The sequence below is a fragment of the Clinocottus analis genome, unplaced genomic scaffold (assembly GCF_023055335.1).
Source record: "Clinocottus analis isolate CAN_PGR_092001 unplaced genomic scaffold, fCliAna1.0.p SCAF_3, whole genome shotgun sequence".
In the NCBI taxonomy this organism is placed as follows: Eukaryota; Metazoa; Chordata; class Actinopteri; order Perciformes; family Cottidae; genus Clinocottus; species Clinocottus analis.
In genome coordinates, this window is record NW_027176042.1 from 11,044,136 (window position 1) to 11,062,136 (window position 18,001).

The 18,001-nt window shown below is 41.5% G+C and overlaps 1 protein-coding gene across 1 annotated transcript; it reads right to left on the bottom strand.

Moving 5' to 3' along the window:
- Positions 1 to 1,870: 1,870 nt before the first annotated feature.
- Positions 1,871 to 17,784, bottom strand: synpra (synaptoporin a). The gene is made up of 6 exons (XM_068594440.1): positions 17,613 to 17,784; positions 17,429 to 17,494; positions 5,599 to 5,723; positions 4,497 to 4,695; positions 3,680 to 3,871; positions 1,871 to 3,283 (listed from the first exon to the last, which is right to left on the bottom strand). Exons 1-6 carry the CDS (start codon positions 17,628 to 17,630, stop codon positions 3,032 to 3,034), a joined length of 852 nt encoding a protein of 283 aa, XP_068450541.1. The 5' UTR covers positions 17,631 to 17,784; the 3' UTR covers positions 1,871 to 3,031.
- Between the last annotated feature and the right edge of the window lie 217 nt (positions 17,785 to 18,001).

Consider the following 18,001-nt stretch of genomic DNA (forward strand, 5'->3'; position numbering starts at 1 on the left):
AGACAAATGTGTGGTAAAAATTCCTAACGTTAAGAAAAGTCTCCAAGTCTCTTTTACTCAGGTATCGTAGGTCGTGACTCAAGAAGCAACATCCAGGGTCTCCTTGAGGATGGAGCAGATGAGAAGGACGGAGGACCACAGGACCAGAAGGAGATCGGCGGTCGCCTTTCTTTCAGTGGGCTGACTAAGTAATCCCTCTCCAAGACTACATACGATTTCCTCATTGAAGGCCAGATTCAACATAACAACGTAAAGGTTGTGTCGTTGAGTTCAAAAGTGTGTGATGTGTTTGTGTGTCTCAGGGCAGGACTCCTCTGGGTTCTTGTCTCACTCTTGGGGCAGCTGAGGGTGGACGTCAACTAACCTGTCATCCCAGGATGACCAGACCCACAGCAGACCTCTGAACCCCTCGCAGCACCCCAGAGAGTCCGAGACCCAGAGAGTGCGGTCCTCCCTGCCACCTCCACCCCGACACCACCCGCTCCACCCACCAGCCGAAAGGACAAGGAGCGTCCCATCCCTACCAGCACAGAGGACGTAGTTTGTTTCCATCTGCTTCTTCTGTGCTGGAGGGTTCAGGAAGCTCCTCACACACACAAGAAGCTGTCAGCAGCTGTTTCATCTGCTCAGTAATCTAGGAGACAGACGGTTTAGGCTGAAGGAGAAATAATCATTCTGAAAGCTTTAAAGGATTTAATTTGTCGCATAAAATACAGCATGTTTGTGTAAACTGTATGTACAGTATGTATACCATTTACTAGCAGCACAATTCAATAAATGTTCAACCAACTTTCTAAATATGTCTTTATATTAGAAACAATATTGTAATATTTTTGACAATAATACTTTACTTTATATACAACAAATATTGTGCAAATTCTAATTTAATATGTTTTTGATTTCCATTTGACTCAAATACATTACTGTTATTACTGTTAAGCATTGACACATGTAATACGGCCAGCGACGTGCAGTATAATTCTTCCCAATTATACTCAAATGAACTCATAAACAATTGTAATCTTTACTGATTGTGTACCAGAACAGAAGGTACTGATACATGCATGTAGGTAAAAGGAACAAGATGTGACGCTAATATATAAGCAATACAATGTGGGAACGTAATGAATTAATTCATATAATTATTATCATTTATATAACACTGCTGTGGTATTTCTAAATGAGCTCGAAGATTTACTGATTTACTCATGTCTGGTAACATGTCGCCGTGTTAATTAAGAGGGCTAGTTCAGATTACTTTGAAATGGGGTCAGTTACTGAAAACACATCGCAAATTATGAAATAAGTAACGTCCAAATGTAAAAAGGGTCCGCACTAAATGTTTTGGGATACATGACACAAGATGGCCTGAAGATGGCCTCATTATCACAGTTTGTTTTTTTCTTATATTTTGTGCAGTAAGCCCCCTTTGCCACTAATATGAATAATAATGCACATGTTTGTAAATGTATTGTGAGATCTGTGCGTTGCCTAAAAACTACAAAATCAATACTACACATGGGAAGCACTATTCCCCTGCTCACAACATGTGTGTATCGCTCAGTTGATCTGAGTGGCTGTGAAGAGTGCAGTGTGCACATAAGAGGAAGTCGTGCACGTATAGTCTTGTCTGTAAAATATTGTATTTCACTGTTTTGATGCCTAAAAGAAAGAGCCACATCTTGGCATTGTTGGGTTTCTAATTGTAAGTCGCAGATCCTCACGAGACAAGAAGCATCCTACAAAGACTATCTCTGTTTCTGTGGAAACCAAGGCAGCAGATCAGAGGTCAGGGGTCAACTGCAAAACATCTGGTGTACGGTCTGATGCTACAACTTAGAGAAACCAACCGCTTTTGAACAGTTAGACGTACAGTGCCACGCAGATCAGACGGAGAGATCTGAGCCCACAAATGCAGGGCAGGTTGTACATGGGCCAATTTATTACCACAAATGCCTGTAAGATATCCACATTAGTTCCAATAAATGAACCTGTACACATGTATCATGGATGTGCGTCTGTTGTACATACATGGGTGTTCAATCTGCTCAATGACACTAATGCAAATCACATGCTGAGGAAGGGAAGAAACAGGGTTGCATAAGTCATAAAACAAACAGCAATCAGACATTATCCAATCAATATTACAATACATGACTTACACAGATTAATTCAAATTTCTACAAAACAGAAGGGATTTTCAAGCTCAATGTTAGTTATGTACAGATGAGCCGACCATTCACTATGCATCAACTATCACTGTGGTACTGATGTGCTTTTTTGCTGGGCTTTAGCAGTGTCAATGGATACTCTGGGGATGCTTTAGAGGTAAAACATATATAATGAGGGGGACAATCTCAAATGAAATGGGTCATAAGGAAGTGAAACCCCTGGAAAGAAACATGCTGCAATGGCACATTGTACTTTTGTCCTGTACAACCATTGAATAGTGTATTTTTGCTTTAAGTGTTTCAATTGTTTGATATAATCAATGTCAGACATGAGTTGAATGTATTTGTCATAACAAATATAACACTTATATTTCACGAAAGTAAATTCAGAATCCGTATCTATATCTGAAATACTCATTATCAAAATATAGTTCCAGTTAGATTAGAAAAACATAATATCCTGTACATGTAATATAAGAGTCAGTAATGAGCCAGGACAGTATCATTTTTGTAAACTTTCAGAGATATTTTTTTGTTTTCATTAAACTAGTTTCACAGAGAGCATAATAGCACAGATACAACATCATGCACTGAGTCAACACCATTTTGAGAACTTCATGTTACGAATACGGAGCACGATTTCCTTCCACAAGACCAGAGAGATAGACAGCATCACTTATGAGTTTCAAACTACAACAAATACAACATTCACCTCTGACAAAGAAGAAGTGAAATCCTAAATCTAATAATGGTCTACACTACTTGTTCATTTAAAAGGGTGTACCTTTACACCTTTGAACCCCCCCTGTCGCTCTGGTTTAAAATGCAGAAGTGCCCCTCACAATTCAAAAACGTCACAGCTACATTTGATTGGAGTAGGAGGTAGACTCTCCCACCTGGCTGTACTCGGACGGCTGGCTGAGGTTTCCCTGAGCGCTGTAGCTCCCTGACTGGTCAAAGCTTTCCTGGTTGTAGGGTTGCTGGTTAAAGGTGCCGGACTGCTTCTCAGATGCTCCACCTGCTAACCTTGAAGCACCCTTATGCCAACTGGTCTCTTTAAAGACAAACCAGATGTTCCCAGCCCACAGAACAAAGTTGAGAAACCCAAAAACCTGAGGGGAAAGAGAATAAAACAAAGCAAAATTGGGAAAATTAGAAATTCTTGACAGTTATGCACAATCAAATCCTTTACATTTTTGTACCTATTAATATTCTTAGACTACTCCATATACTCATATAAATAGTTTTCAAACTTGAAACAATGTCCACTGTCATTCTTAATGGTCTGCCTCTATTCAAATTGTTCATATTATTGAAATATTCAAAGATCATGATATACTTTTAATTCAAAAGAATCTGTGGATCTTTTCAACTCATCTTCCGCATCCCTCAACTTCAACTTCACCTGACAGTTCAACTGCCTTCAAAGCAACACACACCACGTCCTTTGAACTGCATTCAACTGACATTACAACCCAGAGTTTGGGACACACATGCTGGGGGCCTACCACTGAGGTGTTGAGTCCAGACCAGCGTGGTCCCTGAATAGAGCCACACTTGTTGCTCTGGACCTTGCAGGCAGAGATGAGGAGCTGCACCTCATCTGGATCGGTGGCCATTTTCACATCAGACAGAGCCTTGGCCCAAGCAGAGGAGCTGACGAGCCACATGAAGGAGAACACCACCGTGACTATAAAGTCCTGATGGCGTGTCGGAGAGAAGAGGCAGGATATGAAAATAATTTAGCGGAAGAAGCCAGAACATTACTGTAGTGGCCGATCTACATGTCTGCCACTCTGCTGGGTGCGGGATAAGATCCTGTTTCTCACACACTGCTTCAGTAAAAGAGTCCAGCCGTTGGTATATCTTTGGGGTTATTTCCCGTTTAATTATAAACTGACGGCAGTTACATGTTGTTATTTGGACTTCCTGATCTGTTACTGATCTGCTAAACCAAGTACTTGTACCAAGTACTTGGTTTAGCAGACCTAAACCAACGTCTGATTTCCCCGTGACCCATGCATCATCAATCCCTCTTGCCTGTACCGGTGCCCCGTATTTAAGCTATCACAGTAAAACACACATTACCACAATAAAATACACACCCGTGACTAATGGCTCCTACAATTACTTTATTACTACTTTATGAAAGTAGTGGACGCATGATGGGGTTTGCTTTGCTTAGCTACGTCTTGCATCATGATTCCTTTGGCAGAGTCAGTATAAGCTGGAATAGAGTGTATTGAGAATTTAAGGGCATAATTATACAATGTTGGGTAACACTAAAGACTGTAAATGTCCCCAGTCGGAGTCCACTGTACTCACAATGAGTGGTCCCCTGTGGTTTTCACGGTAGTTGTTCTGAAAGAAGACGTAGATGATGGTGGCCATGAGGGAATACAGGAAGGCGAAGACCGCAATGGTGACAAAGAACTCTGCAGAGGATGAATAGTCTCCAATGAGAAACACGTGTTCCCTCCTAATGCCCTCACACGCGGGCGCGTCAAAGGACACCTGGTGCAACCTGACACACACAGAGGGAGGTAAAAGGGTCAAACCTAATTCAACAAATGGTGCAAAACACACTATTTTGCCAGGATACGTTTCACCCACGGAAGACCTAGTACATGTGCTTTATTCCTCTACCCTTTCTATAACTTGGAGGAGAGAGTGGTCGTCCTAAAATCATAAGGTATCAGGCTCGATTCCTGGTCTCCCCATCGTTATCATGTCGAAGCGTCCTTGGGCAAGACACTGAAACCCCCAGTTGCTCTCCGGGCGCCTCACGGCAGCACACTGCTCCTTAATTTACTATGGATGGGTTAAATGCAGAGACTAATTTCCCCAAAGGGATTAATAAAGGATACTTTCTTCTTCTTCTTCTTCTTCTACAACCATTGAAACTCAACTTTTGGGAACTAAAGTCCTCGTAACGTCGAATGAGAGTCACAGAAAAACACTTATTCACCCAGTCTTGAGTGAATAAGGGTCTTGCAAAACAGATAGTTACAGTTGTATCTGTGGTGTCCACCTACACATGTTATTTTTGAATTCACTAACCTCCTACATTATGTCACAGCAAACTGCAGTTATCAGGCAGCAGTGTGTTTTCTGAAAGTAACCACATTGCTTCCAAGTACAGTATATTGACTATGTTGGCTAAATCACCCTTTTTTTTTATAAAAGAAAACATCCCACTGGACCGCAATGAGCTGTGAAAACTATTCCTATTTAGATTGTCTGAATGTATGGGTGTTGAGAAAGGCAGAATCAAAGACTGCCGTGTATGTGAAAAGACACACAGAGCATTCATTCAAATCCCTTTGTGGCTCCATCATGCTACGTATCAGTGCGTCAGAGTAAACACAGATTCCTATTCTTGCCATTAAAGGTTGAGACAACAAATGAAGCCCTTCTACTTACTCACCTGAAAGGATAAGCAAAGTCAATGCCAATGCTGAGGTTGCTCCTGGCCTTTTCTATGCAGTCCACACTGACCCGCAGCTGCCCAGAGTAGCCCCCGCATGTCGCAAATGCGAAAATGGCAAAGAGCTTGCACAAAGAAAGAAAAAGAGAAAAATGATATTTAAGAACGAGAACGAATAATGACACGAGCTACAGACGACAGTTTGTTTTATTTTAAGTATCACCTCTCTACATCACAATGGAGTTTGTGTATCTAGTTGTAGACACAATCTTTATTGCTTTAGTCAGATTATAGTGGCTGTCTCCAACCACAGCATATGCACTGGTTTGTTTTTTAATATTCCATCACACAGATGAATATACTCATGCAGTATTAATTGCTTTTATTGGCCAGTCTGCTGTTTGGAGCTTCCTGTTGCTGCTGAAAGCAATGCTGCTGTGAAGCTGTGGGTCCGTATGATCAAACAATGTGTTGAAGGACACAAAATGCTTAATCGATCTGTAAGGAACTGAGGAGTAAAAATGAGCAACATCTCTCATTTTAAGCATAATAATTTGACTCAGTATTAATATTTAAAAATATGGATTTCTGCAGCTTTATCAACATATCAATTGAGTTTGAGACTCTTCAAAACTGAACCACAGGAAAGGTTAAAAATGTGACTGGAATTAATTAATAAGCCCAAGCAGCAAATCATGAGTATCATCAGCAACATTTTGCTTACGGACATCTCAAAACTTCTCCTCCATGAAGCCAATTTAACACCAGCTGATAGCAACATCAGCACACTGACTACAATAGCTGCAGTGAGTACGTGGGCTGAGCTGAATTAGGACAGAGACACAGTCTCTGAGTCTGGAGGAAGAGATCACTGTTTGTGCTCCTTCCACTTCACCTGATGCGCACTTCTTCACCACACTCGAGTGATGCTCACATTCTTAAGGCAATTTTATTGTTTCAATACAATACATGATTTCCCTTGGACTACAAAGACAAAGAATAATACAAAGAATAAGTTTAACTCTGAACACAGCAGCGATAGAAGAAAATCTAAGAATAAAGTATATTATAAGAAACGAAAGTGTAAGTAAAATGCAATCTGACAGAAATAACTGCGTTAGCCATGTGTTGGAGAAAGCGTATCTGATTGCAATAAAAGAAAAACAGAACCTCCAAATTTAACTTGCATTACATTACCGGCTATAAAACGTTCATTATTTGGGCACAATTTGATTTATACTGCCAAAATAACAACAGCGTGATGACACAAAAAGTCGGCAGAATGATCACTTATTGAAATACTATATCTACAATAAAAAAATGCACATGAACTTACCAGAGCAAATATAACCATGCATATTGAGGACATAAATATCCAATCCAGTTGTGATGTGCTGCAGAAGCCTTGTGGGACTGAAACAGAAGCTAGAAGAGGCTTTCTGAGGAAACCACGGCCATGTAGTGCGTGTCTGCGCGTGTGTTGTGAATAAATGTTGACTACGACACTTTGACCTGTCTATTACAGCCTTATTCCTCTACAAGTCTGCCCTCTACCACGTTATAAAAAAATACAAAATAATAATTAAAAATGTATTTTTAATTTTCCTAAACCATGTGTCCTTCTAAAATCCAGTGAAAGACAAATGAAGTGTCTGTTTGCTGGCCCAAGTTGAAACAGTAGGATATTCAAACTTTAATTATAAAACTAATTAGACTATGGCTCCATATTTTTCATCAGTCATTAGGCCAATTTCTGAAGGTGGTGCTGAACTATGTATTGCTGTTTACTCTGTTACTCTCTCTGTAAGTACACCTCTTCTGCTAATGCTGTACTAATATTCTAAAGCAACAGCAGCCGGCTTGTTCAAACGACTTGATTGACTAAGCAACCTTTCAGCTGATGGATAAACATGGCTGAGAAACCTGATTTCCAAAACAGAAAGTGATTAGTAGATCATTAAACAAAATGCAGCAAATAATCCTAAAAGCAAATGACAATTAGAAGATTGTTCAGCCTGTATATGGATGGTGAAAATGAATAAACATTACTGCTTTTATGTGTATAAAGCCAACAACTGTGTTCTTTATTATGATGATGATGATGATGATGATGATGATGATCAGAGTACAAAGCAGTGTGTAAAACAAGCTTTAATAACTGTCTGTGTGGCTAAAGTTGTGTTGTGTGTCTTAAGGGCCCAAACACATGCTGTGTCTTCTGCAATCACACATATTTTACTCAGAAGGCATGTTGAAAGATATGTCACATCGCCTAATAAAACAATGAGAGACTGAGACTCTTTACTGTTACTCTTCACTGGAAGCCACTCCTTGTGGATTGTTTTCGTTAGTTTGCTCTTGATTGTAATCAAAATATCTCGCGTCCACACACTCATATCTTAAACTCCAATAGCACAAACATTCTCATAAAACTCAGATTGTACTGTTCCAGTCGGTGCACTCTTCTCGAAACAGCACAGCTGAGAAAGTACATTTTATTCACTCTCTCACTACCTCCACATCCTGTCCATGACCACGTGATTGAACTAAGCTGTTGCCTCTGTGGAACGCTGCAACAATAGTGCGCCCCAAAGAGACCGAACTGTGGACTTTGCCTCTCTCGTTCTACAAAGGAGAGATAATTAGCTCTTCTCTTCTTCTTTGCTCTTAAAGTGAGGAGTAGTTTTAACGACAATCTAGTATGGCAGTGGTGTGTGAGTGATTGGTAAAACTGACACATTAGGCGAGAGGCAAAACAACCCCAGTCTGTTTAGTTAGTTAACCTTGAAAACTGGAGAAGAAATGTGAAAATGTATTCAGAGCATTTGCTAAAGAAACGTGGGAATGTATTTTTTCTAAAACAACCTTCTTACTAGTTTAATGAAAATGCAATTGAATAAATTATAATCCGTACGGATATCAATAATATCCATACGGATAGTTAGCCGGATTTATGATACGAAGATGGAAATTACTGAGATGTGCACTTGAGTAAAATTATGCTTTTCCCTTTGGAACATTTTAACTTCAGGTGAACCTTTCACTGGATTATGTTTCCCTAGTGCTATGCTAAATCTATACCATCTATACCATGGTTCAAGTAAGAGCAAATGCCAATTGATGGGAAACACAAGTAGACACAACAGCGGCTTTTCAGGAACAGACCTTAAAAAATGTAGAATCCTTCCAAACAGGTAAATTCACAAAGGGGCCGATGTCCGTTACAACACCGCTTGAGGTAGAAATAATAAAGACTGGTGAAGTCAGGTAGCAGATATGAGACTAAAGAAGGAACCAATAGACTGATGGGATGACATCAGCTGACAGTTAGGTGTCTGAGGAGTTAAAACTGAATGATTGACAAAGTCAGGATTCTGGTTATAATCAGCAATCATGAACATACATTAAACACAAAATCACGGTCACATTCAACCTTCTAACACACACACACACACACACACACACACACACACACACACACACACACACATACATACACACACGCACGCACTCTCTGCCCTTAATATGCTCTCTCTTGGCCCAGTTTTCCATATAAAGCTTGAATAGCCTCAAGAGTTCTCACAACCATGATCACCATAATCAGACCTGGCGCCTGGTGAGCACGAGCCTGCGCTCTCTCAGATTACAGGCAGCTGGACGTGCAGCTTGCTGGGGAGGAGACATCTCTTTAGTTTGAGTGCCCCTCGGCCTCTGGAGGGCGCTGTTTAATAAGCATCAGCATTATTAGATGGTTCCGCCACACTTCCCACTCTCACCCTGGCAATATCTGTGAGCACAGAGATTGTGTACATGTGTTTGCACTCACAATGTATAAATCAGAACAGTGTTTATTAAATATGTGAGGAATACATGTGCGGATAGTGGCAGATGTCAATAAACACACACAACTAACAGGTTACCAGAGTGTAATGTATCACTTTATTGGCATGTAGTTTTTACTATGATTCAAATAATAATACCTGTTAAATAATAATAACTATATGTTTTTGTATTACTGTTTTTATCTTTTTCCTATTGTTACGTTCCATTTAAATTATTTTAGTATTCCATTCCTCTTAAATATATGTCTGGTATGGTAATATTTCCAAAGAAGAGTATCAAAATAATAAAAGTTAAAAAACAAAAATACAAAACAAAAATACCCCTATGGTTATGTGTATTCAGGCCTCAGGTGGAGGCTGAATGCTGCTTCACCGGCTGGTGCACAGCTGCCTCTGCAGGGAATTCCTCTACTGGAGTGTTTTTAAGCGATTCCCTCTCTATATTTTGGTTAGTTTTGAGGCAATATGAGGCCACAATTAAACACGCAGAAATGTGCTTGATCGTTTTCACCCATGCGTGAAATAAAAGAAATATGCAGCGACATGTGCAGCTGAAAGGACTGATAAATATGTGCAGACTGTGGCATGTGCGTATTCGAACACACAAATGGTACAAGAAAAGTGACCAGAAGAGTGAAAGGATAAATACTCTCTCCTAATTATCACCCCCAGATAAACATCTCTCTCTCTCTCTCTCTCTCTCTCTCTCTCTCTCTCTCTCTCTCTCTCTCTCTCTCTCTCTCTCTCTCTCTCTCTCTCTCTCTCTCTCTCTCTCTCTTGCAGCTGCCTCCACTCCCTGTGATTTTCGGCTTGGGTTTAGCCCCTCTCATTTCTGGCTGGGGCTTTTGAACAGGAGAGCGTGGCATTGTGCAAGGAGGGTGGGTGTTAAGCCCTGCGCCCCCGTGTGTTTATCTGCCTCTCCCAGCTGGGCTCCCAGGGGAACAAGAGAGAGAGAGAGAGAGAGAGAGAGAGAGAGAGAGAGAGAGAGAGAGAGAGAGAGAGAGAGAGAGAGAGAGAGAGAGAGAGAGAGAGAGAGGCCAGGGTACAGGAATGAAAACCGTCTGCAGAGCAAACAAAACTCTGAACAGCCCTGTTTGCCCTCTTCTCCACTGACCTACATGACGTTGACGATCACAGCAGTTATCTTAAGACCATTATTTGCTTTCAATCCAATGTGAGTACATGTGTACTTCAATCAAAGATTTTAAACAAAAATACAACTTGTGATACAATCTACAGATCTAGATGTGGATAAGAGAGCAATGAATCAGTCTCGGACTTAAATGCAGTTTGAGCAGGGGGATGTAGGCTCAAATGAAGACATGAATGAACACTGTGAAAGAGAGAGGGCTAGCTGTGGATTATGAAACTGATCAGGGCTTAACCACCAACAATCAGACCTATACAGTCGAATTTAAACAGCCCTCCATTGTGAAAAACAGGAAGACAAATAGGATGGAGAAAAAAAAAGGAAGAGAAGCAGAATGGCGAGTGAAGTGGACAGAAAGACAGAGTATTTAAGGAATGCTGTCTTCATATACGAAGAACATTTGACTGTAAAATAGATAGTATAGAATAGATGAAAAGAGAAACCGGAGTAGCTGCTTGAACAAGAGGAGGTGATACGAGTGGCAGAGGAAGCAACAGAGTAAGCAGCAAGCAGGGAGGTGAGGCTCACTTTAAGTGGCAGGCGAGCTAAAAGGTGTATCAGCTGATACACTTGACATTTTCACAAACTGGACACACACACACACACACACACACACACACACACACACACACACCCTGTTCACCTGCTCTACTCAAGCCGATAGAAATAGTTGTGTTGTCAAGTGTCTGCCTCAGGAGGAGAAAACCACCTCAGATTTGTAACCCCTCTTCCTGTTTGACTGGGAAGAGAAAAAAAAATCTAGGACACTTTTTATGAAGACATGAAGAAGGAGAAAGATGAAACAGAGATTGAAACCGAGATTGAGAAAGATAGACATACCTCTTTCAAACTTGCTTGTCCCATAACTGAAAATACAACTACTCGGAGAAACTGTATGGAGCGGGCGGTTTGAATGGGGAGAAGACGAGCAACATGCAGCCAGGCAAATTCTTGTGTTGTGGGATATTTGAAATCGAAGTAGATGGATTGACTGAAAACAAACATTGAAATGAGCCCCCAGAGTAGGGATCTTCCTCTGAGGGAAACTTCCAATCTAACCAAACTATCCACCTGCTCACCTGCACACGTAGATCTATTTACATGCTCCAGGCTGACGGTCACGGCTCAACGCGTGTGTACGTATCTCTGGATATGTTTACCGATGGATATCCGCCTGCTTCTAATGAAAGTAACGTGAACTTTGATATTAACTGAGTTCAAGCTCAGTGTTTTTCTGATCACTTTCAGCAACCACAAAAGCGATGCTTCATCATTTCTCTCTTGTTTTGGTGCACTTGTGTTCTTAATGTAATATGCTTTTGTGGATGCCTGTGTCATGAGTTTCCATGCTTATGATTCATATAGCATTTCCGTTCACTAACAGTAGATATATATGCTTGTGTCTGCATGGCTGCGTGTCCTCGCTGTGCATGCGCATGTGTGTGTGTGTGTGTGTTTTTGAGTGTTTAAGGGCCTTGAATTATGCAATGTAGATGTGTGTGAATGTAGAGTAAAAATATCTCCCTCTCTCCACTCAGTCGGAAGCATTAGACACAGTCCGCACACACAAACACACACACACACACACACACACACACACACACACACACACACACACACACACACACACACACATATATGCACTTGCTTGCTTTCACTGCTGCAGTTCACTAGTGTGCAAACATGAGCTTTACACAATGTAGTTGAGTACAAAACAAAAAGACAAACACTAATCAGGATGGAAGCACAGTGCGGCGAGCAGACCGATGTACAGTTAAATGAACATTACCTCGCTTATTATAGTGATGAAGAAAGGATATCACTCTCATACTGAGAAACTGTTGTTGAACTATGGAAAAAACCTGAAATGTTTGTGATTTAATTGTTTTTAATGCACTTAAAAAATGGGGAAACAGAAAAACAAATACTATGACATCCTTACTTTCATCCCTGAGGCAAAAGCTTTTTCCTTGCTCACCGAACAGATGAGCTCATGCTCTGATGGTATTGATCTTGGCTGCTACATCAGTGTAAAAAACACTAATACTTTGCTGAGCTTTTATGGGAAAGCTGTCTGATCGTTGCTTCAGTTGTACATTTAGCAGCAGCTAATCCCTTCCTGCGCTAGGAGAGCTTTGGGCTCTTCATCGCACAGATTCATCTTTCCCACTATCTCTCCCTCAGTGAGCTTGACTGACCACAAGTTGTCGGAAAATCTCCATTTATTTTTGTAACAGCTTCCCCTTCTTGGATCTCCTCTTCTCCCAATGGGGTTTCCATGGCTACTTGGTCAGGTGACCTATGACTGGAACCCGGACCCTGCACCCTGCGGGGGGAGTCACTGCACTTATGAAGCTGGAGGCACCAAACGGAAACGTAACACAACCACACTATGTGTGTGTGTGTGTGTGTGTGTGTGTGTGTGGGGGGGGGGGTGACGGGCGGGGGGCAGGGGGAGGGTCTTGTTCGAGTAGACATGTCCTCCTACAGGAGAAGACAATCCTGACCTTTCTCGGTCTGGGTCACAGATGGCGGGCTGCCGTCTCAGAGTTGAGAGGGACACAGAGGTCCAGCTCGGACCTGATGGCCAATAAAGGCCATGCCACATCCAGGAGCTCACCAGCAACCATAACCCTCAACCCGAGCTCATGTAAGGATCACATTATTACTGCAATGTTACTCAGATTTGACTTCAAGTGGAGAAAAAAAACACAATGACCACAAGCTGAAACATAGACCACTGAACCTTTTCAGAAATTCAGTTTTTTGTCCAACCAAATCTTTCATTAACTGTTTTATTTCACATTTCTCCACAATTGATGATCATAGTTTTTTTCAGAGAGGGTGAAGAGAGACAATCAGACATTGGGAATCTCAGACTGACAGATATCAGAGTTGACAGATGTCACCAGATGCAGACTAATGTGTTTAATTGATGCAAAAAAATGAAATAGGACAGAGACAAACAGAACAAAACACAAAATATAAAGACAAGGGAGCAAACAAAAGAGCTGAATGTCTAAAAAAGAAAACTGGAGAAACTGCAACACAAGGAGTCATGTTGTGAAAAGAAGGGAGCAGGGGTTAGCAGGTAAAGGCGAGTTTGAAGAGGTGTGTTTTGAGGGCTTGCTTGAATGGTGATAGGGTGGGAGCCTAACAGATGTGGATGCGGAGGGCGCCAGGTTATTTCGAGCTTTGTCAGTGGTGAACATTTTAAAGTCAGTCCTGTCCTTGACCGGGATCCAGTGGAGGTTCATGGGACCGGGGTGAAATGGTTCATAGCGGCAGGTGGATGTGAGCAGTCAAGCAACAGCGTTCTGAACATGTTGGAGTTTATTGAGGATTTTGTTGGGAGAGCCGAAGAGGATGCTGCTGCAATAGCCAAGTCTGGAGATTATGAGGGCATGGATGGTGGCGTGCAATGTTCCTGAGGTGAAAGAAAGCCGTTTTGGTGGTGTGGTTGGCGTGGGGTAGGAATAAGAGGGTGTCGAGAATGATAACGAGGTTATGGATCTGGGTGGAGGGGGTGACGATGGAGCCATAGACATGGCACTGACATGTTTAAGTCGGTAGTACACATGAAAGCGCGCTGTTTTATTCCTCAGCCTCGTGTCTCCTTGTCAAAGGGAGTTGAGTGATTTCAGTGGTGAAACACAGATCTTTGACCTGACAAGTCTCTTGTGATATCTGTCAGCAGCTGTGGCCAACCAATCAGCATCTCCCAGTTTTCCTCTGGTGTTAGTGTGTGTGCGTGTGTGTGTGTGTGTGTGTGTGTGTGTGTGTGTGTGTTTATGCTCCTACACAAACTGAAAATTTGCAGCAATCTGTCAAAGATTATAACACATCATCAAGATGATAGGACAATGAAGTAGAGACACGAGATGTGACAGAGAGAAAGACAAAAAACAGAAGAAGAAAAAACATTTAATCTAATTCAAGCCTGCTGTCAAAATGGGTTTATTCTTTTGTGTATTTCCTTCATGTGAGGCTTTGCTGTATTTGCATAACTACAAAGTACTGGTCCATCTCACTCCAGTTCACAATAAAAATAAATAATGGTCATCCAGTCAAGTGTTTGGAGATTAGGGTTCCATTTCCAATATGTAATATATATATATATACATATATATATATATATATATATATATATATATATATATATATATATATATATATATATATATATATATATATATATATATATATATATATAGTACTAGTTTGACTCTTTTATTTCCAGGCTACATTTACAAAAAACACACACACATTTTAGGTGGCGGAAGACAGCCATTAACCACTGAATCTATAAAATGTCAGAAAATTGTGAAGAATTACCATCACAACATCAATATAAACTATCAAAATGGTTGGCCGGATATTTCCTATCACTAAACTAATTGATTAATCATTTACTGTCAATTGGCATTTGGTAATAAAAGTCACGGGGATTTTTGCAGATTTTGTCGGGCGAACCAAAGTGAATTGGTGTTAAGTAAACTATTGAGGATGACATCATAGCACAGTGGGTCAGTCCTGAGATTTGGGTAAAAGGACGACCCTTACTCATAAATTAAACTCATCCTTTATGAATCATCAGTCAGAGTTGTGCTGTAGTACAGGAAGCCAGTGAGTTGAGAGTGTACTTGTGAAATCCCCCCGTGTGAGATGATACAACAGCCATGATGATGCACCAGTGCATAAAAAAGGCATGTATATCATTTGCATCATGTGCTCAATCAACTGAACAATTTTGTTCCCTTTCTCCTTCTATCCCTCACACACACACACACACACACACACACACACACACACACACACACACACACACACACATACACACACACGCATGCTCATGCACACGCACACGCAGTGAAGAGTTTGGGCACATCTCAAAGGACAGCTTCTGCATGAGTTAGTTCATAGTGGAGAGGAGGGGGCCTTACAGCTGTTTGCAGCGGAATATGCCAGTAACTGACGGGCTGCCAAACACACACACACACACACGCACACAGACACACACACACACACACACACACACACGCACACACACATGCACACACACGCACACACACACACAGCCGTAAAACCATCCTATAGAATCTCCTGCAGACATGGCTGATTATTAATTTGCTTTCTCCCTGTACAGACCCAGTACTGACTGAGTATAGGAAATCTACTAGACTGCTGCAACTGACTAAAGTTAGCCACAGTCAAGGGTTTATTATCATGAGCAAATAAATGTCAATGGCTGCCTTGGCTGCAGCCAATAATGCCTGAGGGCATGTTAACAAGCCAAACTGGAAGACATGTGTTTGTACTGGTGTCATATGTGAAAAGACACTTGCTGCAAGCCTTTTGAAAACAGAGCACGGTCATAAGGACAGAAAATAAAGTGGCTGACTATGTTTTTCAAAAGGGATTGTGATGTTTTATTCATTGTTTTGTTGGTGGTTAATAGGGATTTTTATACATTTAAAAAAATATGTGTGTGTCTCTCAAAAACCACATCTGCATTGGACAATTCTCTCACAATTTATGTGCAAATCCAACAGCGAGCACTAAAACAGGGAGTGGTGTAACCTATGTACAAGGTGTGTGCAAATAAAACTTTCCTTTTTATTCATTATCTCGACATCTTTCCGACAGATGGAGGCTTCAAAAGGAGAGATCATTCTGAGACCAAGGGCTGCAGAATACATCGGGATACCTTATTGATGACTTAAATTGTTTGCATTTTGTATAAAACCGCTGGCTTGACAAAAGGTATATTTCATAATGGTGTCATGGAGGTGTGCTTCCTGCTTCCTTGGGTTTTTGTGTGTGTGTGTGTGTGTGTGTGTGTGTGTGTGTGTGTGTGTGTGTGTGTGTGTGTGTGTGTGTGTGTGTGTGTGTGTGTGTGTGTGTGTGTAGTATACTGCCCTCCACCTCTCCCTCAAACACACACAGACTGTTATCGTAATCATACACTTGCTCTGGATCATCTGTTTGTTCTTTGGCTCCCCCCCTCAAGTATCACCATGAATCTGCTCACACACAAGCAGCCGACAGGGACTCACCTCACTGATAGACATCTGCCTTATCTCAGCTAAAGTGTCACGTGTCTGATGGAAGTGAGTGGGAGTGGGAGTCACCCCTTCAAAGAAAAACATTTATCTTTAATATATTTTCTCTGCTGCTTGAGGATACTCTGCACAGTTGATGGCATTATCTACAGTGGGACACACACACACACACACACACACACACACACACACACACACACACACACACACACACACACACGCTTCCTTCATGGCTACAGTGATTTCTCTAAATACACATCAAAGAAAGTCACTTATCTCTCTGTAGCCTTCAGGCTTCTCTGCACTGTACAATAAACACCAGAGACAACGGCACCCAGACAGCAAGAGGCAGGCACGCTGTCATTCAGTCAGACCTCATTGTTCATTCCTGTTATATCATTTCACTTGAAGTAAATTGGGGCATTTTGTTGTGGACTGGTGCAAAACGCACGGTGTTGGCACAACGCGTCCAACGCATCCTCACGGAGCTACACGTCCTTACATAAACTTGAGTATTTGGTCAAGCTGAAACGGATCCAAGCCGAGGTGATTCTGGGTAAGATCCTCTCAAACGCCACAATTCAGGTACCAAAAGCCAACAGATGTGATGAAGTTGAAGTTGTAGCAGAAAAATTCAGGACATTATCGAGTCAAAGCCAGTTAATAACATCACGGACTCTTAATACACCCTACAGTGCATTATATAATTCGCTGATGTATTTACGCTACACAATTAAGTTATTGCATGCAAAAAAAGAGTCAAAGATCCAACTCACCCATTCCAAAACACGGATAAATCCAAGAGGTAATTTTAGCACTTGAAACGTCCCCGCAGATGAAAGCTACAGGAGGACACACAGGAGAACAGCGCCGGCATTTCTATCACCAATTAATGAAACATTTGGCCAATTTAGCAAAGAATCTCACATCTCTGAGTCCAGATCATCCCGCTATTCTCACCTGGTCGGCGGCGTCCATTTCCACAGCGCGATACTTTCTTTCTTACTTGTTAGATTGGATGCAAACAATCTCAAACCGCAAGACAAGACCCGATTGATGTTCTGTCGCGCGTAATAGTGAGGGGCTCGGGGCTCTCGGCTCACATTCCGACTCCAACCGGAGCAACCCGAGTCCTCTAGGTCTCTGTGTGTGTGTGTGTGTGTGTGTGTGTGTGTGTGTGTGTGTGTGTGTGTGTGTGTGTGTGTGTGTGTGTGTGTGTGTGTGTGTGGAGGGGGGGTTCTGTCATTGGAAGGATTTTTTGTTTTATCAATCTGGGTTAAACTATAATATGTCCACTCACATGTTGCATGTAACAAAATCAAGTACCGTGTACATTGCCTCTAAGAGAA